This window comes from Epinephelus lanceolatus, chromosome 10 (assembly GCF_041903045.1).
Source record: "Epinephelus lanceolatus isolate andai-2023 chromosome 10, ASM4190304v1, whole genome shotgun sequence".
Lineage (NCBI taxonomy): Eukaryota > Metazoa > Chordata > Actinopteri > Perciformes > Serranidae > Epinephelus > Epinephelus lanceolatus.
In genome coordinates, this window is record NC_135743.1 from 12,694,534 (window position 1) to 12,717,593 (window position 23,060).

At 41.2% G+C, this 23,060-nt stretch overlaps 2 protein-coding genes across 3 annotated transcripts; one reads left to right on the forward strand and one right to left on the reverse strand.

Annotated features, from left to right (window-relative positions):
• Window positions 1-1,061: 1,061 nt before the first annotated feature.
• Window positions 1,062-17,000, forward strand: pip5k1ab (phosphatidylinositol-4-phosphate 5-kinase, type I, alpha, b). Of its 2 annotated transcripts, XM_033640517.2 has the most exons (16): window positions 1,062-1,177; window positions 6,020-6,054; window positions 6,868-6,960; window positions 7,150-7,280; window positions 7,377-7,494; window positions 9,765-9,917; window positions 10,095-10,394; window positions 12,375-12,610; window positions 12,708-12,791; window positions 12,918-12,966; window positions 13,135-13,219; window positions 13,567-13,734; window positions 13,851-13,983; window positions 14,324-14,377; window positions 15,060-15,159; window positions 15,282-17,000. In XM_033640517.2, exons 1-16 carry the CDS (start codon window positions 1,132-1,134, stop codon window positions 15,282-15,284), a joined length of 1,788 nt encoding a protein of 595 aa, XP_033496408.1. In that variant the 5' UTR covers window positions 1,062-1,131; the 3' UTR covers window positions 15,285-17,000. The 2 variants fall into 2 exon arrangements, with proteins under 2 accessions (XP_033496408.1, XP_078027667.1); XM_078171541.1 differs by lacking the exon at window positions 15,282-17,000 and having other exon boundaries at window positions 15,060-15,245.
• Window positions 17,001-20,379: 3,379 nt separating this feature from the next.
• On the reverse strand, window positions 20,380-22,091 carry LOC117265804 (serum amyloid P-component-like). Its single transcript, XM_033640518.2, has 4 exons — window positions 21,991-22,091; window positions 21,631-21,688; window positions 21,057-21,159; window positions 20,380-20,963 (listed from the first exon to the last, which is right to left on the reverse strand). Exons 2-4 carry the CDS (start codon window positions 21,686-21,688, stop codon window positions 20,453-20,455), a joined length of 672 nt encoding a protein of 223 aa, XP_033496409.1. The 5' UTR covers window positions 21,991-22,091; the 3' UTR covers window positions 20,380-20,452.
• Window positions 22,092-23,060: the final 969 nt, after the last annotated feature.

Here is a 23,060-nt window from a genome sequence, read left to right on the forward strand (position 1 = left end):
TGTAATTTAACCTACCAGAGACAACATTCTTTTGGTATACCCAGCTTAAAAACTTGACTCAAATGTTTGACTCATAGTCTTGAAGCAGATACGTAGCAGCCTTGCACATTTAAAAAACCTGCTGATCAGTCGGCATTACAAAATATTTTACTCTGTCATTACAAGAATACTTCACCCCTGAATATCTATCTTTTTGTATTTTTGTCACTTAAAAAAATATTTAAAATGATGCAGTGAGTCCATGTCAGCCATCATTGTACACGTACATTACATTATATATACTGTTACGTACACATACACTATATAATAATATGTAAACATATTATGTTCTTAACATGGACCCCAGGAAGAGTAACATTTTTTTGGTAACAACTAATGGGAATCCAAATAAATAATAAACACAAGCACACACACATTTCAACTATCTTTTGGACTATCTTTTGTTTTGAAAAGCTAGGTTATGTTTATAATTAAATGAATCAGTGACTGAACTAATACATGGATGTAATCAGGTAAAAAAAACCCAAAACAATAGGTTATTTCCATGACCTCGAAAAGTTCAACCAGTATCAGTGAACAATGTGTGAGCTACTCTCTCATTCAAAGCCAGAAACAAGAGAAGTATGACTAAAACTTGTGATGTCATGGGGTATAAAGCCACATAGACAATGAATGGGAGCCTGTTTTTTTGGATCCACAGAATGTTCGTTTTCTTTTTTGTACCCAAATGAGCATATACTCAGACCATTCACCTGGGTGCCGTCATTATTATCTGTGACATCTCCATGTCACAGATCCATCTTTTCATCACAAATTTGGGTTTTAGCACTCTAGTTTTTGGATTTGAGAGAGAGTGGTTCATTTTTTACAGTATTTTTGGGCTGTCTCAGACCTTGGGAATAACATGTAGAATTTTAGGTGGTTTTTTTTTTTGTTATCTACGTCAAAGTGTCCCGAATGACCTCACCTTTCACTTTTAAACTTGCTGTGTAAATAAATGAATAGGTGCTGGTAGAGTCAAACTGAAACTGTTCCCTTTCAGTCCACCGGGGGCGCTGTGGCGCTGCTGCGGCACGAGCATCAGAGCTCAACTGTCGGTGCTGTCTGTGTGATGAGAACAGTCAAATCGTAATGGCGACTGCTGGAACAGCAGACTCGGGATCAACAGCCCCGACAGGTATTGAGTCAATAAATCTTCCTCGTTTATTGTCTTTAAAAGAACATACAAACTGAGCTGTGTAACATTTTGTACCGACGATGATGGCGTGACGCGGTGACTGTGGCTTTCTCACGTCCCGGTTAGCCAGTTAGCTAGTTAGCATCGAGGCTTTTCAACCCTAATAAATGAACCAAGAAATGGCTAGCTTGTTTAGCCTTGTTGGTCAGTTGCTTTTAATCACACGAAGCTTTAGTTAGCGAGCCGGCAATATTTATATCGAATTACCTTTTTGGATAATTAATATGTAACGTTAAAGAAATAAATCCTGGCACCACGTTGGCTCAAGTGGCTTGTTTAGTTATCAAGCCGGCAATTTGGTTACCATTACACGGTGTCTGTATGCTAATGAGTTAGCTGGACGCAGGAGGATGGATATGAGATTTAATGTATAGGTGTATTATTTAAGTAAATGTATGCTACGCCCTAAGTGGCTGCTGTTTAAAATTGGTCTGTCCTTCTTTGGGAAACTACCCTGTTGTCCCCCCCAGCCTTCCTCGCCTGTTACACCCCTCCTTTTCCTCTGTCTAACAGGGTTGTGGTAAAGCTAGCAACAAATATCAGTTTTCCATTTGGTACCTTCACCACCAGCCCCCTATCATTTAATGTTGCTTTTCAGAGTTTCACAGTTGAGGTGATTTATTATCAAAACAAGTATTGATCTTATTGATTTCTTGCATTCTTGTAAGCATATACACAGGGTTGTCATGCTTAATAAACAGCCTTAATTCATTCTGCCGTCTCTGTTCAGCTTATCTAGGATGTCTAATTTCAGATCTTTGCATGGTGGATTGCTTATAAACTGGGCTATCTGAGTTTTCAGCGCCCACACAGATACAGATGGGTGGTGGGCAGTTTGAGTGCTTTCGAGGTGTCTTATTTTCCAGACAGAACAGATGATGGGGACATTGCATCTTGCTAATCCATTTAGTTGTGTGTCATTATTAACTTCCCCTGTGTAGCGAGGAGTTGCTCTTCCCGTGGTAACCACCCAGTCTGAATCAGTGAATAAAAATAGGGGCTTCAAAGCACTCTTGTGGCTCCCACATGGCTGAGAGCCTGAGAGTGTACAAATACAAGATACAGCTTTCAGTGAAATACACACACACACACACACACTCACAGGCACATGAGTGACAGTAACATAATGTGGATCTGGTATACCAGCCCTTATTGGCCTTGATTCCTCACCAGGGCAAGAATTAGTATATTTATGGAGTATTCACAGGCAGAAAATGATGTTAGGAGAGTGTGTGTGTCCCATATTATTGCCTTGTGTTGCCTGCAGGCTACATGTGATCAGGGCTGGCAGGGAGTTGTTGAGTATACAGAGAGGAACAGATGGTTTGCCTATTGTCGTAAGGCCTGACGCTGATGAGCTAAAGTCATTCTTAAGTAATTGGGTTGAGTTGGGTTGGGTAATTCCTTCCCTGAATCTGCTGCACATTGTGTGTCATTATCTAGTCCAACATTGACTCTTCGGATGAATTGCAGTGTGTTAAAATGAGGAATGTGGTCGATGATTATTTTCATTATAGATTCATCTGCTAATTATTTAATTGATTAATCAAGAGGGGTGTGAATCGCATGTTTTATCACAATACTATATTATAACAATTCTTTGAACATTGATGAAATATTTGCATATATAACAAAGTCTGCCATGATACAATTTTCATTTGATTCTGTTCAGGGGCCTGCGATAGATATGAGATGATATCAGTAAATATCCTCGTTATCTTTTTCTTGGTTTCATTCATATCTATCATTATTTGACTGTTCAGGACTGAGGTACGATTGGACAGAAATGGTGACACAGACATGCCATGGGAATTTCAAAATAAAGGTGTACCTTAAATATAATCATATGTATCGTTGTTTTCACTTTGCATCAATGATATTAGATCGCTGCTCATTGAATCAATATGTCAGTCCACATTGTATCATTACACCCCATCAGTCAATGAACTGTTTTGTCTTTAAGATAGCAGAAAATAGCAAAAAGTTACACATCATAATTTTCCATAGTCCAAGGCATCATCTTTTTTTTATCTGACCATGAATCACAAACCCAAAGATATCGTTTACTATCATATATGATAAAGGAAAAGCAAGATATTCTCAATATAAGAAGCTGGAGCTTGAAAATGTCAGGAATTTTTGCTTGAAAGGTGACAATATTATTTGTCTATAATGAAAATAGTTGCTGGTTAACTTTCTTATTGTCTTTATTGATCATTTCTGTAGGGCTGCAATAACTAATTTTTTTTTTTTATTGTTGATTAATGTGATTATTTTCTCGAATAAATGATAAGTTGTTTGGTTTATACAGTAACATGTCAGAGAATGGTGAAAAATCAATCTTTCCCAAAGCCCAAGATGACATCCTTAAATGTTTCGAATTGTTGAAAAGAAACAAGAAAATATTCCCATTTAAGAAGCTGGAATCAGAGAATTTTTACCTGTTTTCCCCTATAATAAAGGACTTAAACCAATTATTTGGTAACCTTTTTTTTTGGTGGTTAATTTAATAGTTAACAACTAATTAATCAGTCGACTAATTGTTTCAGCTCTTTATTTCAGCTCTACATAAAACACATTGTCTTGTACCTATATGGGGTCAGTAACTGTGTTCAGCACTGCTCATTTACCAGGTTAAGCCATTTAGGCTGACCATGTCCTGCTCCACAGATATTAGGACTCAGTTCTGGAGGAGAGCATTTCAGCGAGGTACTCGCATGGGTGTGCGTGAGTGTTTCTGTGTGCGTGAGCAGAAACTGCATGAGTAGTGATGGTATAGTGTGTCGTTTTACATAATAAGAGGGAATGTGGGCAGAATGACGCTCATTGTTTCCCGGAGGATTGCCGTGTGTCCCTCTTAACTGAGAAAAGATGCATGGCATTCAGCGAGTCTGCCTTATTATTAACACTCCCACCTTTCTTGGGTTCACTTACCAAGCATCGTTCTGGATTGAGACTGATGGGCGTAGATGAATTTTCACACACAGTGTTGTTACTACAGGTGTATAATCTTCCCAGCATCCTTTTGTATATATTGACCTGTGGCACTGCAGCATTGAAGTACATGTTGCCATTGGTTACAGGCTAGAGGTGCCTGCAGAGTGGGCGAGATAGTAGGTTTAAACAGCAAGTTTATGTAAGGGCATAGGAAATCATGTTGAGTGTTTCTTTTCTTTCAACTGTGTGCCCTTCTTCCAAAACTACTGTGTGCTGTGGTTGTTATCATGCTTACCCAGGAGGATAGATCCATGAGTCTGGGTCATGTATACAATTTCACTTCTTATCTTTGGTTATTGAGCCAGCAAGTTTTACACACACCCAGAGGTCTTTGCTTGGTGATGGCTGTAACATTCATGACATTTTCCTTACCTACAAGGAACTACTCCTGTGCTGATCAGCTGAGTTTGCTGAATGGCTTCATTTAACAAACAATATATTGTCATTAGCATTTGGAGTTAATGAAAATGATTGAAGCAAAGTTACTGTGAGACACAAAGTAGGCTGTTACAAAAAGAAGAAATTGTAGTTTTTTTGAAAGGAGGTTGTGGCTGTATACGCACATCTTTAGGGACCGGATAAATCTGGAGCAGCCAGCTCAGGGGAGAAGTAGTTCCAGTTCACATAGTGCTGGTGTATCAAGGGCAGCAGTTAGTTACTGTGGCCACATTTAGGTCTGGGCTCATCATTGGCCTCGTAGTCATCAGCCAGTGCTGGAAATATCCCTCCTAATTAACCAGCAAAGGCTTTCTTAAACAGTCATTAATAAATTCTTCCATGTTAAAAGATGCCAACTCAAAGTCCCTTAAAATTATTTCACGCATCACATTTACACTGACTGCATGGGTTGTCATTTACATGGGTTTAATTAGGGTCAGTCTGACCAAGGGAACCAACTGTTCCTTAAAGCTGTAGTTGGTAACTTTTATTAAAAAAAAAAGAAATTATTTATTTATTTTTTACATATTTGCTGACACTGTCACTTTATCCCTGCAACAGAAACTGAAAAAGTCATGTTACTGTGCCTATTCATATTGCTTTTAATGGCATTGCCACTTGCAGCTGTCAGTCATGTCAGTCACAGTTTATGAACTGCAGTCAAACTGCTGATGTAGGCAATGCTAATCAAATATGAATCAAGACTCTGTTACTGCATCGCCTGTTTCTTACCTCACATTTTTAGAAACATATGATCGTGTTAGTTTAGTTGTGAGATGAGAGCGTTTTTGACCCTGCTGCCTTTATAAAAACGGCAGCAAACGTTCTCATTTTACAGCCAAACAGTACACTAAAATAAGTTTCTCAAAACATTTGAGATGAGAAATTGGCAATGCAGTAACAGATAGGGTTGAGCACCAAAAAATTTTTTAAGGATGCCAACCGATTTACTTTGGTACCATTAAGTAGCGATTTGCGTTAAATTAATAGGTGCCAAATGTCGGTATCTGCGTGGGAACATCGGGTTCAGACGAGGCACCCTGAAGCCTGGAAGCCGGCCATGTTGGCTTCCCAGCGAGCCAGAACTATCGCTAGAGCGCTGAGTAGAGCGCTGATCTACTTACTTTTCTATATTGTTTTAGTAATACCCCAGTATCACTACTAGACAAGCAAACACTTATACACAGAAAGGCAGACAGACAGAGACAGAAGATTAGCTCAGGCAGTTTCAACAAATATGATAAAAGTTTTTTTTTTTTATAGAAGTTATCAACTATGGCTTTAAAGCTTTAGCATTTAAGTGGTACATGCTGTAAATCCCAATTTAACTTGTTTTTCTGTTTTTAGGGACCAGTGGCATCCGAAAAATGGCCCCTTCAGAGGTAAAGACGTCAGACATGATCTCAGTGAATTAATGAAAATACCTCTGTATTATGTCAAGTCCCAGGTAAAGTAAATGTTGATCCAGTCAACTCTGAGGAGAGAAAGAGAACAGGTTTAGAGAGTTTGAGCGTCATCATCAGCTTGAGAGGAAAGAGACTGTCTTATGTTTATTACACAGGTGAAAACAGGTGCCTGACAAAGACATGTGGTCAATGGTTCATTGTATTGTTGTTTGTGCACACTGTCTGTACCAGGGCCAGTAAACGAACCAGTAATGCCACAGTGTTGATACTGTAACCTTTTACCTCTTGGCCAGGACTCCCTGGAAGAAGAGATCTTGTATCTCAGTGGGACCCTCCTGGCTACGTAAAAAATAAATAAATATATTTAAATGTGATAATTGAAATGCAACAGCTCAGGTTGTTGATAAAAGATAATGTCATAGAATGTTTAAAGTTTCGCTAGTTAAATGCTTTTAATGTGAAGCTGCAGCAGTAGGAAATGTTGAGTTTGCATTGGCAGCAATTTTATACAGTACTCTTTTGTCTTTTCTTGTGTAATCGGTAACACTGGTGTTGATACAAGTTTATTAACCAGTGGGAAAATTTCCTCAGCATGGCATCCTTAGTCACACATGGTTAAAATATGACAAACTGACATTGCCTTCACTCCCTTCTGTCTCCAAACAAGTTGACCCTTGCTGAGATTTTGGCAACTTGTCAGGATGAAGTTGTCATGTGAAGCTCTTTGTCTTCTATTTTCACAAGCACTCACCAGACCCTGAATGTTTCTCCCTCCGCCCCTCTCCTCAGATGCCTGGCTCTTCAGGCACACATCAGAGTATGAAGAAGACCATCGGACACCGGGGGGTTGAGACCACCACAGGAGAGACCACCTATAAAAAGGTTAGAACAGGCTGGGGGTCAGCAGCAGAGGTGAAATGTGGAAAAGGTGTTAGGTGTTTATATATTCTAAAATTAGTTTAGGAATTTCTTGCCGCCGGACATCTCAGGAATAGTGAGTGAAACAGCAGAAGTCACAGGGGTAAAATATTGTTTCAGTGCTTACTATCTTTTCCTCCCTGACTCCCCCAGACCACGTCGTCTGCCCTAAAAGGTGCAATCCAGCTGGGCATCACTCACACAGTTGGCAGCTTGAGCCAGAAGGCAGAGAGGGATGTTCTTATGCAGGATTTTGTGGTGGTCGAAAGCATCTTCTTCCCCAGGTTGGTAACAGAAGGTGTAGCTGAATAAACATTTAGATTTTGTGGTTTTTGATCTCATGTAGTTTAATAGCCTCTCTCTCTCTCATGTGTTTTCAGTGAAGGCAGTAATCTGACTCCTGCTCATCACTACAGTGACTTTCGCTTCAAGACCTATGCTCCTATTGCCTTTCGTTACTTCAGAGAACTGTTTGGCATTCGGCCAGATGACTACCTGGTCAGTACTTAAACGCAACACACACTGTCATGTTTCCAAGCTGCTCTCTTTATGAATTCAGTCACCGTTCCTTTACTTCTTTTGTAAAATGTTTTGGTTCAGTGGCTTTCACAACTATACTATGCATATGAAAAGTGTCTGAGACTCCAATGAGGCCTGAAGGGCTTTCTCGTTTACTGTAACAGCTTTTACAAGACAGATTTTTGTCCCTGTAGCTCCCTGTAGTTTTGTTCTCAAAAACTTAAGTGGCCTTTTTCCTGCAATAATAAGGCATTCCTTTTCCATGGCCACAAATTGTTGATGCTGTGGTCATGAATTCCTGCCATAACAGGTCTGAGTGAAGCCTTAATCCAAGCATTTTTTGTCACATTTCCTGCTTTGGGGGTTTTCCCCTTTTGACTCTCTCTATTCTCTGGCTGTTTTTTAAAGACAGCACTTCGGAATTTCAGACTCTAGCTGATATTAATCTGCTCCATATCTCTGTAGTCTGACTATGCCGACAGATTCATTTGGTGCAGTAAGGAGTCAGTAGCCATTTTTACAAAGTCCCTTCTTTATGCCGTCTTCGCATTTTTACACAACCAAACAACACCAGTGTGTGATTTTAGACAGCATACTGGCATCTTTGAAACAAAAGAGGTGTGATGGATGTGACATGTAACATAACAGCGTTGGCCACTAGTGTTACATATAACATACACATCAGCAGCACTTTATTAACAGCACCGACTGTATAACATGGCAATAACAATTCTTTACCATCCCTGTTACACAGTGGTTAATCTTGTCCTCTACTTGAGCTCCTGTACCTCATTGTTTTCCCAATTTGCAGACATTTTGGACCACTTTTCTTGTTATTGGCTGCTTTTTGAAGTCCTTTTTAGATAGGAACTGTGCAAATTTGCAGGAAAGCCCAATCAGTCTTTGTTCAGCATTGGCAGTATAAAAACAAAATCATGGAGTGTGGCAAAATGCCGCCTACCTACTTTTGTTTATACAGAATGCGCCTTTTTCGGGGCAAGGGGGGGCATGAGCAAGTAACAAAACATGTAGCTCAGCGTGTGATGTAAACAGTAATGTGGGAGGGAAGCAGCGGATGGTCAGTCCTTCAGTGATTCTCTCGTAAGTCGGCCCGTTCTTCACCGTCCCCGTCATCTGACAGTTAATGGCCTCTTCGTTTGTGAGGGCAAGGAGGGCACGCAATTCCTTGTCTCCCCAGTTGCTCATCTTTACAGTGTCTGTCAGGTTTGCGTTTCCCTCTTGCTACTAGCTGCTCACTAATTCCTGCTATCAGCTGTTTCCTGTTTATCCACCGCCAGTGGCTCGCACATGCAGCTTCAACAGCCCCTCCCGTTGAGGAAGGCCGCCTTGGTCTGTTTAAACTAAAAGGGTTCCGCCAATATGTTTACCCTGCGAGGCGGAAAATTGGGCACTTTCGATCAACTCGCCAGTCCGGCTCTGTGTGTCTAAACGCTCGCAGCTGGCCGGCAAAACGGCCCAACATTCGCGGAAAATCTGGCAGTGTAAAAGGGGCTTATGTCTCCCGGCAGTTTGTTGCACACACACAACACATCGTCAAAACATCACACCTGTCCTGTCCTTTTGGCTGTCCTTATTACACAGACATTGATTTAGCATTGCTAGCTTAAAGGCCAGACAACTCTGATCCCCCATTTCACGACTGCACCTTTAATACTGCATGGCGATGTGGAGCAACAGTGTGAAATTCCCACCTTGAGCAGGCATTGTAAAAGAGGCTAGTGTCAGAAGTCTGTCGTTTATATCAGGTGGCCTATGGTGATGCCTTTATTACGGTGTTAGTTCTGTCTCTGTACAGTACTGATATCAAGTCGTAGAGCTCCAGGTGTCCACAAACAATGGAGATTTTTTATTCTTTTATTTTTTATTTTTTATTCTCTGGAATCTCAACCAGATCTCAGTGTTGACAGGCTTTCACAACACAGCTACACATGAAGTTCTAGTGCAAGTTGAAAAAATTTGACTCCTGCAAATAGCGCAAAAATGGGGTGTTAGCTTCACCTGGTGCAAATTCCAGTTAATTCGTGTCTGTGCATATACTTTGTATGTAATCATGCCATGTGAGACATTTTGCTTCACTGTTAGAGTGAACACACCATAACTATTTTATACACCCAACCCCTGCATTTGGTTAAGAACTGCAGGTTTAGTTAAATTAGAGTACTGATTATCCCAAAGATGTTTGCTTTGTCTCAGTTTGACACTAATGCAGACTCCTCTTCCTCTCAAAGTATTCTCTGTGTAACGAGCCACTGATCGAGCTGTCTAACCCCGGGGCCAGCGGATCCCTCTTCTATGTCTCCAGTGATGATGAGTTCATTATCAAGACTGTTCAGCACAAAGAGGCAGAGTTCCTCCAGAAACTGCTGCCTGGATACTTCATGGTGAGCCTGACGAGTGAATACCACACAAAGTGGGAGCGTGCTCAATACGAGTGATAATTATTGCAGTAACTATAATTATCATGAGAGTAGGAGGCTTAAATGAGTGGGAGCTCTAATATTTTTTTCCTAATTTAAGCGTGTCGTATATCTCCTTTCTATAATCCTCTTCCCACACAGAACATAAACCAAAACAAGCGCACCCTGCTACCCAAGTTCTACGGACTGTATTGCGTTCAGGCAGGGGGCAAGAATATCCGTATTGTAGTGATGAACAATCTCCTGCCCCGGATCATCCCCATGCACCTCAAATACGACCTGAAGGGCTCCACCTATAAGAGACGAGCTTCCCCCAAGGAGAGAGAAAAGGCGGTTCCCATTTACAAAGACCTGGACTTCATCCAAGACCTGCCTGATGGTCTGCTGCTGGAAGCGGACAACTACAATGCCCTGTGCAAGACTATTCAGAGGGACTGCTTGGTGAGTCACAGAGACACTTGTTTTCCATTGACTTGATTCATTTTGTATTTAAGTGTCATGCATTGGAGCCTCTCAGTCCACATGGGATTACAGGACACATTCATGTGAATTGTTACAAGAAGCATAAGCCTATTAAAATTCCTAAACAAGCTGCGATCGTACACCTGCAGAATACATTATCATTGTGCCCTCACATAAAAGACACTGTGTTTTCCTCCAAAAAGATGCACAGAATCTGACTGCCTGAACATTAAGGGCCCTATTTAAATGATGTATAACACATAGTCTAAAGTGCATGGCACATTTAGTCCCTTAATTAATCATAAGTTGAATTAAACCAATCACAGCGTCATCTCTCATTCCCTTTAAAAGCCAGATGTGTCTGCACCCGCGGGCAGTAATGTCATTGCAGCAAATACTTACATGCAGACACACTAAAAACTGTAGTGATAAACTTGTCCATGCTCATTTTAGAGAATGCAATAATAGTTTTCTCATTAATGATAAATTATTTCACCCACTCGCAACCCATCTGCGCATCCCTGTGTGTGTGTAACAGGCAGAGTGTATGCATGTTGTGAACTTAGCTATGATGGTGCATCTTACTGTCTGAACTATTGAATAATGCGCCCTATACTGACTTTAGATGAGGTTTTTGTTGGTCAATGGTGCCTTCGCTTTCTCTCATTTTAAGACCAACACATCCATGAATACACAGATAGGTGCATGTACATTTGCTTCTTACATGATGTGGGTGCTGTGCGCGAAAATGGCAACTGCGTTGGTCTGAAATGAGCAATGAGAGTTGCGCTGCACTGTGTGCCGTTTTGTGCCGAATGTAAAATAAGACCCCAAGTCTTTTAATATCATTTCATAAAACAGTGTGAAGATATATGAAAGCCATTATAGATCCAAAGTTATTCTATGCATCTGATCTTTTGGATCTTTTTGATTCTTTGAGTCATCAAAAAAAGTATTTTATTTTTTTACTAATTACATAGTGGATATTTTTTACTCTTTGGGGTACCAACAAATGTAATAAAAACTCTTAAATTTCTGTGATATTCTGCAGGCAGCTTGACAGACTAAGCAGCAGGTGCGATAAGCTTCTTGGAAACAAAACACTAGTTCTTTGCTGTTTAACTCGCTGTTTTTTTTTTTTTACGGAGACGTCTATAATTTTCAGTTTGTTCCAAGGCGATTAGTCAGTGTTGTTAGACAGTGTTGTTTGTCACTCAGTGTTAAGCTCCATTATTGCTGGCATCACAGACAGTCTAGTGTTGCAGAGATGACTCAAGCTTGCATGACATTGTAAACTAATACTTTGAGGGATGATACCTTTTTTAAATTGCAGTTGTGGTGTATAATGTCGGTTTTCGGATTTGACAAAGCCAAACGAGTTATATAACAGAGGCTGTGTGTAATTTATTCATCAAAACATCTCTGTCCATTAGAGGCTAATCTGTCTTTGTGGTTGCTTTGTGGTCACCGTTACTTTGCTTCCAGAGCCCACTTAAGTTTACATCACAGAGGTATAAATCGAAGTCTCACCGCTCATTTATTATTGTCTCTGGTATCTCAATTACCATGACCGCTCTGTGTTGAGTTATTATCTTCTGTGTGTGTGTGTGTGTATACTATTATGTGAGATATGTGTCGCTGTCTAATTTGCTGCAGGTATGGCTTATGTATATCTCACTCTAATTTATGCCCAGGCCACACTGCCTGCTTAAGCAGTGTATATGCGTTGCAGAACCTCTTGCTTTTTATTTCAGGGCTTGTTTTAAGTGGTTAGAGCAGCCACATTGCCTGCATGAGCAGTAGTATTCTAGTACTATACTGAAAGCAGCAGAAAATTGAGTTCACTTTGATATCTGTTACTGTTGTTGAGAGTCTGTGGTGTTGTCTGGGAAACTGTATGTGTGATTTAAGACATGAGGGCTTGCTCCTGCTCATGTATTGTATTTCTGTTTCATGCAGCTCTTGCAGAGTTTCAAGATCATGGACTACAGTCTGTTGATGGGCATCCACAACATGGACCAGGCCAGTCGAGAGCGGGAGCGTAGCGGGGGCAACTCGGGCGACAGCGGGGGGTCGGAGGGAGCAGTGACCCCAGATCAGCGCCGGCCACAAGCTCAGAAAAGTCTGTACTGTACAGCCATGGAGTCCATTCAGGGCGAGGCTCGAGGGAAGGGAGTTCTGGATTCAGAAGATCAGTGAGTCTCATTCCTGAATTTAAACAAGTGTTTGTATTGAATCTGTGGCTAGAACATATAATGATCAGCTGCTGATCCTCTGGCCTTGTCCCTCCAGCATGGGCGGTATTCCATCTCGTAACAGTAAAGGAGAGAGGCTGCTGATCTACATTGGCATCATTGACATCCTCCAGTCCTACAGGTTTGTTCAGAGCAGCCAAATCAGCTACTTGTAAAAACATTGCTTTTGAATTCAAGCAAGATTCCCATCTACATAACCCATTTATGTAACCTCTTGTAAATACTTTTATTCTGTCTCATTATTTAGGTTTATTAAGAAGTTGGAGCACTCCTGGAAGGCTTTGGTCCATGATGGGGTAAGAGCCCATTTTTAGACATTTTCACTCATTAACTTAATTAAGATAAATTGCAGAGTATTGATAGTCGTGAGCACAAAAAAAGTAGTAGGTGCTGTTCTAAGACAGTTTTGCTTGCATATAGAGACATGAATATCTAATGGCTCTGTTTCTCTTTTACTACTTCAGGACACAGTGTCAGTTCACAGACCTGGCTTCTATGCAGATCGTTTCCAGCAATTTATGTGCAACACGGTGTTCAAGAAAATTCCACGTAAGTATGCATGTGTGTGTATTCTTAAATGTACTGAAGTTAAAGCAACACCACCCACAAAAAAAATCATTTGTATATCACTCACACTGTGTTTAAAAACAGTTAAACAGTTTACAGTTCTCACACAACTCCTGCAGTATAATCAAAGTCTAATTTATCCAGTCATATGCTCAGTGCCTCCCAAAGATGTGCATTTTTGCTAAACCTTACTGTTTAAAACACTTGTAATTCATGGCTGAAGTAGTCCTTTAATAGCCTGGTGCATTGACAGCATGGAAATCCCAGTGGTGAAAAGTCAAGGTGCATGTATTGAATATTTCCACTTTTCTTTCCTCCATCTTCTTCAGTAAAACCATCACCATCAAAGAAGAGTCGTGGTGGAGGTCAGGGAGGCCTTAGGAGGGCCCCCACCCTGGGAGCTCCCACCCCGCTCTCCCACGCAACAGGACAGTCGGTTGACTCCAGACTAGTCTACCACAGCCACTTCAAAAGCACAGATTCAGAGGCTGACTGTGGTAAGAACTGAGACGTCTAAAACAAAGTCACAAGAACATTAAGTTCTATTTTGTTGTCTTTCCTGTGCTCAGATTGGAGATAGTGGTGTTGGAATTTGGTTTCTTATTGTTCTCAGGCGTGCAGTTGGGTAGACCAGATCTTGTTCCGAGGACTCCACCTCTGGGAGAAAACCCTGCTGACTATGAGGCTAACCTGTCCACCTCGTCACTAGGCAGCACGGGAATTGCCTCCACTTCTCCCCCACTACGGTAAAGCATTATTTATTTATTTTTTTATTCTTTTCAAAAAACAAGAAACATGGAGCAGATCACTCTGAACACACAACATCCAAACCCACCCTGCCCCTCCCCAAGGCTGGCCTACATTTCCGTATTATAATAGGCACACATAGGCATTATATCACATTTCTTAAATGTCATATAGACATTATTAGTAGTCCAGGATGGTTGCCATACTTTATGGAATTCACTGACTGATCTGGTATATTTGAGCTCTACGGTAAAGCATGACCAAGATGATAATGCATGACCTTTATTCCTCCACCTCACTTTCACGCTTAATTTTCTCTGCTCTGACTTTTCTCCACAGGTCTGTGGGGGTGGAGGTCCACAAATCAGCAAACACAGAGTTTGACCACCACAGGTACAGAAGGCAGTGATAGGTCATAACATTACAGCCTCGCTAGACTCAAGTATTAATTGCCTTTTATTCAACAGACGAAACTTAATATGGTTTGAGATTTTACAAGGTCTATGTAAGTTTTGCAAAAAAGAACACACAGCATACGCAACACAAAGCTTCACACATTAGCACATCATAAATATGTGCTTGTCAGCTATGAAGACCATCAGTAAGAATACAAGGTCAGTGAGCACAGAGCTGAGCAGTTTTTAACAGACTTTTTAAGTTGCTTTTTAAAGTGCAGATAGAAGTGCAGCTCCTCACATCAGGCAGAGTGTTTTACAGGAACAGCTGATAGCTCTAATGCAGTGCAGCAAAATGGTATGTTACAGTGTTGTATAGGGGATATTCTTGAGGAGCTAATAGAAGTTGATGAGCACGAATCAACAAAGTCATATAGTGGAGGACTGGACAAACCATTTATAATTTTATACACCATAGAAATATGTATTTTATTAGGTCTATTAGTGTAAAAATAGGATATTGGGAGCACTCTCTTTTCCTACCAGCCTCCTAGCCTAGAAATAAGGACCACAGTTGAAATAGGTCATGTGATTTTTACTGGATAAAATTCAGTACTGTATGCACATTTGTGTGCTGTCTTTCAATTTATCAAATAAAATCAATCAATTCTCTCTTCCAGTTTGGGTGCAGAAGGTGCTGTAGATAATTCGGGCAACCTGTCTGGAAACGAAGACGTAATTTCACTCTCAGACATCATCCCTGAGACCAACATCTGCTTTGTAAGTCCAAGCGATGACATCATGTTTCCATAATTGAAAATTAATTCTAATGTTATTGTTGCAGCAGCCAGTATTTGTTAGTTGTATATACCTTGGTACTGATGTTAGTTTCATCTTCACAGTAAAAAGTCACACGTGAAGACGAGGCATTTCTGGACAAGGTGAGGTGGGTGGAAGTAAGAGAGTGAAAGTCACGCATCCACCACGGACCCTCCGTTGCACCTCTGTTGTTCTCTCACCCGTACAGTATATACATGGACTGCTGGATGAAGCAGTGAGGTGCAGTGGAGGCTGTGACAGTGAAGAAAACAACAGTGGGAAGATCATGAAGAAGAAGGGTGTGCGGTAGGCTTTACTTTCCACAGCCATCGACATCCCAAAGCCCAGTTGTCTCTGATATACACCTGAATAAAAGGCTCACGACCCTGAATTTACAGCTCCCTATTAGATCTGGCAGCGTAACGTTGACTAAACAAAGATTTCTCTTCACGTTCAGAACATGAAGGATGCTTCGATGACATCACAAACAAAATGATTAGTTGTATATTGTTAAAAGCCTGCAAACACAGTCACCAGTGGATGGTGAAGGCAGTCAGACTATCCATGAAGAGTCAGTCATCATGTCCACTTTTCGCAGCATGAAGCGATTGTGAGATGACAGCATTTCAGCAAGAACACACACACACACACACACACACACACTTAAGAGCACATGAAGGGCAGAGCCTGTGTTTGTAGGAGTGAATATTAGCCTCTGTATTCATGCGAAGTCCAAGTGGGTTCACATTTCCGTGATTCACACTGTAGTGTTCCCATCTCCGCACATCCATTTCCCCCCTCGACACTCCTCATGAGCGGGGCACTCTGAGCTATCAACAGTCCCTGTTCGAATCAACACTTGCTCACTTGCTGCTGTTGACTCTGCAATTATGTATGCATTTCTTTTTACTGATCGTAGATGTACAGTATTTGTTTGAAATCGGGGAGGGGATGGGTTAAACCAGACCTATGCGGTCATTTTGTTTCACGTTTTGTCATAAGTTATTCTGCTGGAAGCCACGGCGGTGCGGCACAGGTCCATCTCGATCTTGCCACTGCTGAATGTACATTACAATGTTTTTTCTTATATAGAACGTGTCTTATTAACATGGCAGACCACATTTGTACAACCCTGAGAATCTCCCCCTCTGATGTGACCATATGTGCTATAAATGAACACAGAGAGAAGAGCTGTCGGCTGCATGGCCGGCCAGTAGATGCTGATAAATGAAGTCATGGTAATAAGCTAGTAGAGGAGTAATAATTTCCAGCAGCTACTGTCATTCGTCTGTCATGTCTGTGCCTTTACATGTTTGTCCCTTCCGTAACGTGATGGACTTTTTATTTTTACAGGTTAGTGTTGTAGTCACACAAAAAAACCTGCCTTATCACTACAGCTGAAGTCATCAAACTGCCATTTGTATGTCTGGACCAACAATCAGGGCTTCAAAGAATTTCAGATTTTAATGCAAACACTAGTACAATCCCTTTTGGTTACGTTGAGCGCTCAGTCGCTGTGGTTCATCAGCTCAGCTGATCCGTTCAACTGTCCCCATGTCAGACAATAAGGATGTCTGTCTCTTATTATTCATTTCTGCTGGTTACAGAAATGACCCCCGCCCACATCCACCCTTGGACCAATATTAACAACCACATGTATAACTAATATTTGTATGTTTTGTATGTAGTATTACTCAGCTTTTACTCAGCTGTTCATAATAATTATGCTTTGTTTTCACAGAATGTTTGTGTTTATGTTTAAGGCACTAAACAAGCTGCAGAGGTGGCTGGCAGAGACCCCCCCCCCGATATTTCTGATACAGACATTTGAATCACTACCAAGTGACTGTAGCAAAACTCAAGATTTTAGGTCCCAGACACACCAAATTCACATAAAGTGGCAACACCTTTGTCGCCTTTGTCTCAGCCAAAAAGTTGCACTTCAACACATCACAAACACTTCAGCTGGCAGCAAACTGCACGTACACACTGCTCTTGCATAAGAGGAAATAACTCCATACCAGCAGGCGGCAGTACTCTGTATTCGTCATTTACAAATGGAAACCAGAAGACAGACAGGATGCATTCAAGACGCTAGTTAGCCAGTTAGCACATTAAGGGGCTGTACACATGCCACGTCTTTAAATGCGAGGTCAGGCGTTGGGTGCAGCTTTTAAGAGCGCGGCGGCAGGTTGTCAACAAGCACAGTACTGTAGCCCGTCTACCTGAAATCCTGAGTGCAGAGCTGATCTTCTTCCTGGTGCTGTTTATAAGTGTGTAGGCCTATGGTCCGTGGGATAGATGTAAAGCTCTGGCAGCCCTGCAATAACATGATCAACTTTTCCATATTTACCACAGACTGATATTTACGGAAGAAGGGAAGGATATCTGTCGGCTGTGATTGGTTGTTCCTCGTCACGACACTTGGTGCGCGCTGCTGCGTTCCGAAAGTTGCTCGGTTTATCTCAGAGCACAGTAGCCGCGCCCCACAAAATAGACAACTGGTAAGGAGTATGCGTCACCCCTGGCGTTTGAGCGCGTCTGCCATGTGTCTATATTGAAAACAATGAATTTGAGGGTGCAAAAAACACGGCTTGTGTACAGCCCCCAACGAAATAAGCTCGCTCACGTCAAAAGAGGAAAGAATATTTACTGTGCAATAGCAAACAGTAACACAAACAAATAAGAATGGTTTCTCCAAAAGAGCTCAGTGCATAAAAACAAATCAAAACCGTCGTGACTTTTACCATTTGTTTACTTTCCTCACTTCCATTTGTCCTTTGTGCACTGAGCTGAACTGCCAATCAAAGTGATTTTATTCATTCATGGCTATTGACGAGTGCCAGTGAGCAGGACACCACAAACACATTGACCACATTGGTCAACGTTGGGCTGTTGGTGAGCGCCTGTCACCCTAGTTTTTGCTAGTATGGTGGTATGAAGTTATTTCCTCTCATGTAGGCACTGAAAGTACGTCCTAGTTGGCCATTGGCTACCATTTTTTCAGTGCGTTCAGTGCAACTTTTTGGCTGTGACACAGGCGATGTGGGGCGACGCAACAGTTGGCCTTCGTCGCCTCGACTTCTTTGATGTCTATTACTGTGTCTGGGCTCTTAGACATCATCTCATTTGAGGAAGTGCTGTCTATGTTTTGTAGGCACATTTGGTCTATGCAGCAGAGAGGGGAGAAGGGGAAATGTGAGTTTTGAACATAGAAAGGAAGGAAAACAACTCATGTCCATCAATGCACAGTTGAGGATTTAGGACTGAGTCTTTTGTAGTATAAGAAAGTCGCGGCACCAAAGAAAGGAGTGGAGAGTTCCTGCGATTCTTCAGGATCCAGTACATGAAAAAGAAATGAGGCACTCCTCGATACCTGCATGGACTGATAATGTTGTACATGGTAATAACACTGGGTCGACCTGTGTTTCTAAGGATCTATTGTTAAACTGGATGTTTTGTTTTGTTTGCTAAATCATTTCATGTCTGATAAGCTGTATCTGACATAAAACTTTTGTTTCTTTATGGAAGAATCGGTTTACTTTGTGGCCTGAGACATTTCAAGATTGAACTCCACATTCCTGTGAAATTCAAGTTAAATTTACTACAAATGTGGTAGCCCTCAGAGCGCATTACATACGACCCTTGTATAGGTGGGATGATGTACTTGAATTGTTTCTGGTATTATGCTGAAATGATTTCCGACAGATCAGTTTAAAGTTGTATTTAGTTGGATCAGAAGTCAAACAGCCACCAAAGAAAACACTCCTATAGATAAATTCTGTCTCATTAGAAAAATCCAGATTATATTTTGTGACACCTGGATTTTGATGATGTAACTTTTTTTTTTCTTTTTTGATGGGTGGTACTGTGTAATTGCAGATGCAGATCACTTCTGTTGCAGTTGTTATGTACTACACCATGGCACAAGAGAAACATCATCCAACGGTGCTTAAAGGGCGGTGCACTCAGCATAGACACTACAGTATATTTGAAGTAATGCAATATGAACCACAATCTGCCACCTTTCAGCTCTAAGAAGAATATTTATTGATATGGTTGATTGCTGCAGGCTGAGTTGATAAAAGTTGTATTATGTACTTTTTAGATGATTGTACGTATACTGTATACTGACAGAAGGATGTCTGAAACTTTATAGTGTGTGTTGCCTATGAAGGGGGACTATTTGACAATTTCACTTTTTATATTTCATGTTTAGATTGTGATATGACGGATATATTCGCTCCATGATTATTCTGGGTTGTTAATCTCCCACGCTTTTTCTACATGAATGTTTCACACGGCTCACGAGCCAACGTTGCTGGTTGTCCTACGATGCTTCGATTACTATATTTTTACTGTGTATAAAATGTGTATATGTACATAGGAGTCACGGAAATGCCTTCTCATGCAATATGTGCTGCCTGTCCCTCCTGCCATGTTTCAGTTATGTGGTGGTGATGTTTTCATGTCTGATTTTAAAGGATTAAACATATTTTCTAAATCTTGGTTTTGGCCCTTTTGTGTATGTGTATTAGACAACTATCTGTTGCGGGGTCGGTGGGGGCATAATGCTTTTTAAACAAGTCAGAATGCAACTATGCCCACGTCATTCACCATGCTCATACTCAGCTGCACTCTCTTCACTTTCAACCTCAGAGTGGACACATTCTGACTATTCCTCACATTTTATTCACATTTTGTTGGAAAACTTATTTTCTGGCCTGTCAGTTCATGTTAATGTTAGCTGTCGCTAGCACAGGAGGCGAAAGCATGTCTGCTCTCCCTGCATTAGGACAATTATCCAGGGGCGGTTGGGACAGTGTTGTCCATAGTTCCTACCTTGTTAAAAATTGACAAAATGTGGACACAAACAGGGTTTTCCTAATTCCTGGGTCTTCAGTGGGGGTCAGCGACCTGTAGAGCGTCGTCAGGGTTACTGCAAGGAGGTCACCAAATTATTGTTTTATCTCAAGTGTGCAGAAATTCATGTCACACTACTTGTTATGTGTAGGACTGCAGATGTAAATTAGTGTTTTGCTAAATCTGGTGCAACCATGTTTTCATTTCTTGTTAATGTCATCGCACACTGTCCTCTTATTAATCAAATAAACTCAACTAAACTCTCTAGGTATTTGTGGATAACAATATATGTTAAAAAGTATTACAATCTTTTAAGCGTCTGAAGAGATTTTAATCATTTAATTATCTCCTAATCATCTCCAAGGAACATAAGTCACTGCTTAACATCCTGTTACATAACTTCCGACTGTTCCTCCACCAAAACCTGCCCTGTGATAGTGTACTCCAGGGCTCTCCAGTTGAACACATTGCCTGGAGGGATGTGCACATGATCCATATAGCGTTTGAGCTCAGAGGTGGAGAGGACATAGTCCCACATGTGGACGTCAGTCATCATACCAATGAAAGATTGAGTTGCATCGAAACCTTTGCCATAGGAGTCCTGCTCTTGGCCCAGGATGGTGATGGGTGCTCCAGTGATGGTCCCAGTTTTGATGAATCTCTTGATGGTTGCCTTGCCGTCCACCCACAGCTGAACCAATCCGTTGTCAGAGCGCCAGGTGGCACACATAGAGTGCCAGGTGTTTGGAGGAAATGACAGCGAAAGGAAGTCAGATTTAGCGTCCTCAACTTCTATCCTGATGTGGTCAACTGAATTAAGCTTGAAGATCAGGAAGGCATTGTTGTGCGAGGGAGTAGCCATAGAGAAGAGCCCGTAGTTCCTGGTGATATCTGTTTGGAATCTGTGCAGATGTGCCAGCTGTGAGAAACTGGGGCAAACAACTCTTCAAACATTACCATGAATAAAGAAGCTTTCTGGTTGCACCACCAGTTACCTGAGACAGGTAGTCAGAGAAGTGAATTCAGTTTTAGATGTCAGGAGCTTCACATAATCTGTTGTACCCTCCTTGGGGAAGACAAACACTTTGCCTGACAGATCTGCACAGGTGGATAAATCAAACCAGAGAATCTTTAAGAGGAGGACTTTAAGAGCAAAAATACTGACTTGACTACATGAACTAAAATGTTCTGTGGATGAAACAAACAAAAAAGTTCAATCTATATTACATCATTGTCTGTAAAATGTCAAAAGAGCTCCAGCAACACTTGTGGTATGGAAAAAAAACTTTATTGACCGACGCGTTTCGGCTTGTGGCCTTCATCAGGGTCATCCCTGATGAAGGCCACAAGCCGAAACGCGGGGTCATCCCTGATGAAGGCCACAAGCCGAAACGCGTCGGTCAATAAAGTTTTTTTTCCATACCACAAGTGTTGCTGGAGCTCTTTTGACATTTTTCAGTGTTTCCTCACTCTCCATGCACCTTGTGAATCGGTGAAGTTGTGCCAGAAACCACTTTCTACATCATTGTCTGTAAACACAGCTTTGTTGATTAAGAAAGACTGACGTACCTTCAGGTGTTGCACAACATGTTGCAACCATCACCATCAAAAGTAAAAGGCTCTTCATCTGAGATTTCAAAAAGCCAATATTTCAGTGTCAATGGAAAATTTATGGTCATACAATCACTTCAGCTCAACAATGCCTGCATTCATTACCAACTGGCAGTATCTGGAGGTTCTCGTTTTGTAAAATGATGTAATTTTGTCCCATTAGCCAATAAATATCACTTCATTTAACTGGTTATTTATACTATGACAGTGAATTTAAACAAATCAGCAGAATATAAAAGATCAGATGCAAACAGCAAATGACCCAACTTGAAAATGAATTTGATAATCTCTCACGTTTAAGCTGTATAGAGTTCTTACCTTGTAGCCGTGTCAGCTTCTTGCCCTGGACGCCTCAGTTTCAGGATGTCTGACCTGCACTTATGTCTGAGACAGGTTGTTTGATCTGCTTTCATCATGAAGGACTGTGGACTATTTCCCAACCATAGGATAAATCAAACAACAAAGGGGGGCACTTTGTGGGTCTGAAATGGCATATTACGTCATATCCTCATGTTACACTTAATAATTCATTTTTGCTCCAAGGAAGGTGATCAGGTTTTTTTTTGTTTTGTTTTTTAAATCAAAGGACACCTATTGCTCACATGTGCATACGTGTTGTTTCTTTGTCTTTAATATACGGCAGCGCCCCTTTGGAGGTAGCCTATCTTATTATTCTCATTGAACAAACACAGGCCTACAGTGTCCTTAAATGCCTGCTTTGTTGACAGTACATGTCATGATGCATGCACACACCTTTGGTTGGGTACAGTTCACATTTGAAACACTAGGCTACTGGCACTGGTTCCAGCGTCCAAGCCTAGGGGTGCTCGGCAGCACGAGGTTTCTCACCTCTCAGGTACAGACATTTGGCACTGATGGATTAAATGTGAATTAGTACTCAGTGGTACTGATGTAATTCAGTTGGTAAAAACAAAGTTGAACACACTTGTCTGAGCATAGGGGGAGTGATTTGGCTCATAACATACATGGTACATGGTGTGCTTATATCGACATGTTTGTTACAGAATGTCATGTGTAGATGAAAACTTACAGAGGCGTGTTGTCAGTAGTGCATACAGCTCTTGTTGGGACTGTAATGAGTGCAGGAGGGTGGATGTGGCGAAGGCGCAGGCGGAGGAAATATTTATATGGACACTATTACATGGACATTATTTTGACACTTATCTTTTATGGACTGTGAGTGGACATTTAACAGTAGTATGGTTGTTAATAGTGATATTTTGGATTACCTCAGTTAATTGTTTTCATCATTGTGGTTTATTTGCTTCTATTTTATCTATTGGTATTAGTCAGTCCTTACCTATTTTATTTGTTTGTTTGTTTTTCTGCGTGGTGTTTTTTTCCTTTTGAAGTGGTTTGGTGTCGTT

Coding starts and splice junctions, on each gene's coding strand:
- pip5k1ab (XM_078171541.1), top strand. CDS start 1,132: ATGGCGACTGCTGGAACAGCAGACTCGGGATCAACAGCCCCGACAG. Junction 9,918..10,094: donor TGCTGCCTGGATACTTCATG/GTGAGCCTGACG, acceptor CTTCCCACACAG/AACATAAACCAAAACAAGCG. Junction 13,735..13,850: donor AGATTCAGAGGCTGACTGTG/GTAAGAACTGAG, acceptor TATTGTTCTCAG/GCGTGCAGTTGGGTAGACCA.
- LOC117265804 (XM_033640518.2), bottom strand. CDS start 21,688: ATGAAGAGCCTTTTACTTTTGATGGTGATGGTTGCAACATGTTGTGCA. Junction 21,160..21,630: donor ATGTTGTGCAACACCTGAAG/GTACGTCAGTCT, acceptor CCACCTGTGCAG/ATCTGTCAGGCAAAGTGTTT. Junction 20,964..21,056: donor TCTCTGACTACCTGTCTCAG/GTAACTGGTGGT, acceptor ACATCTGCACAG/ATTCCAAACAGATATCACCA.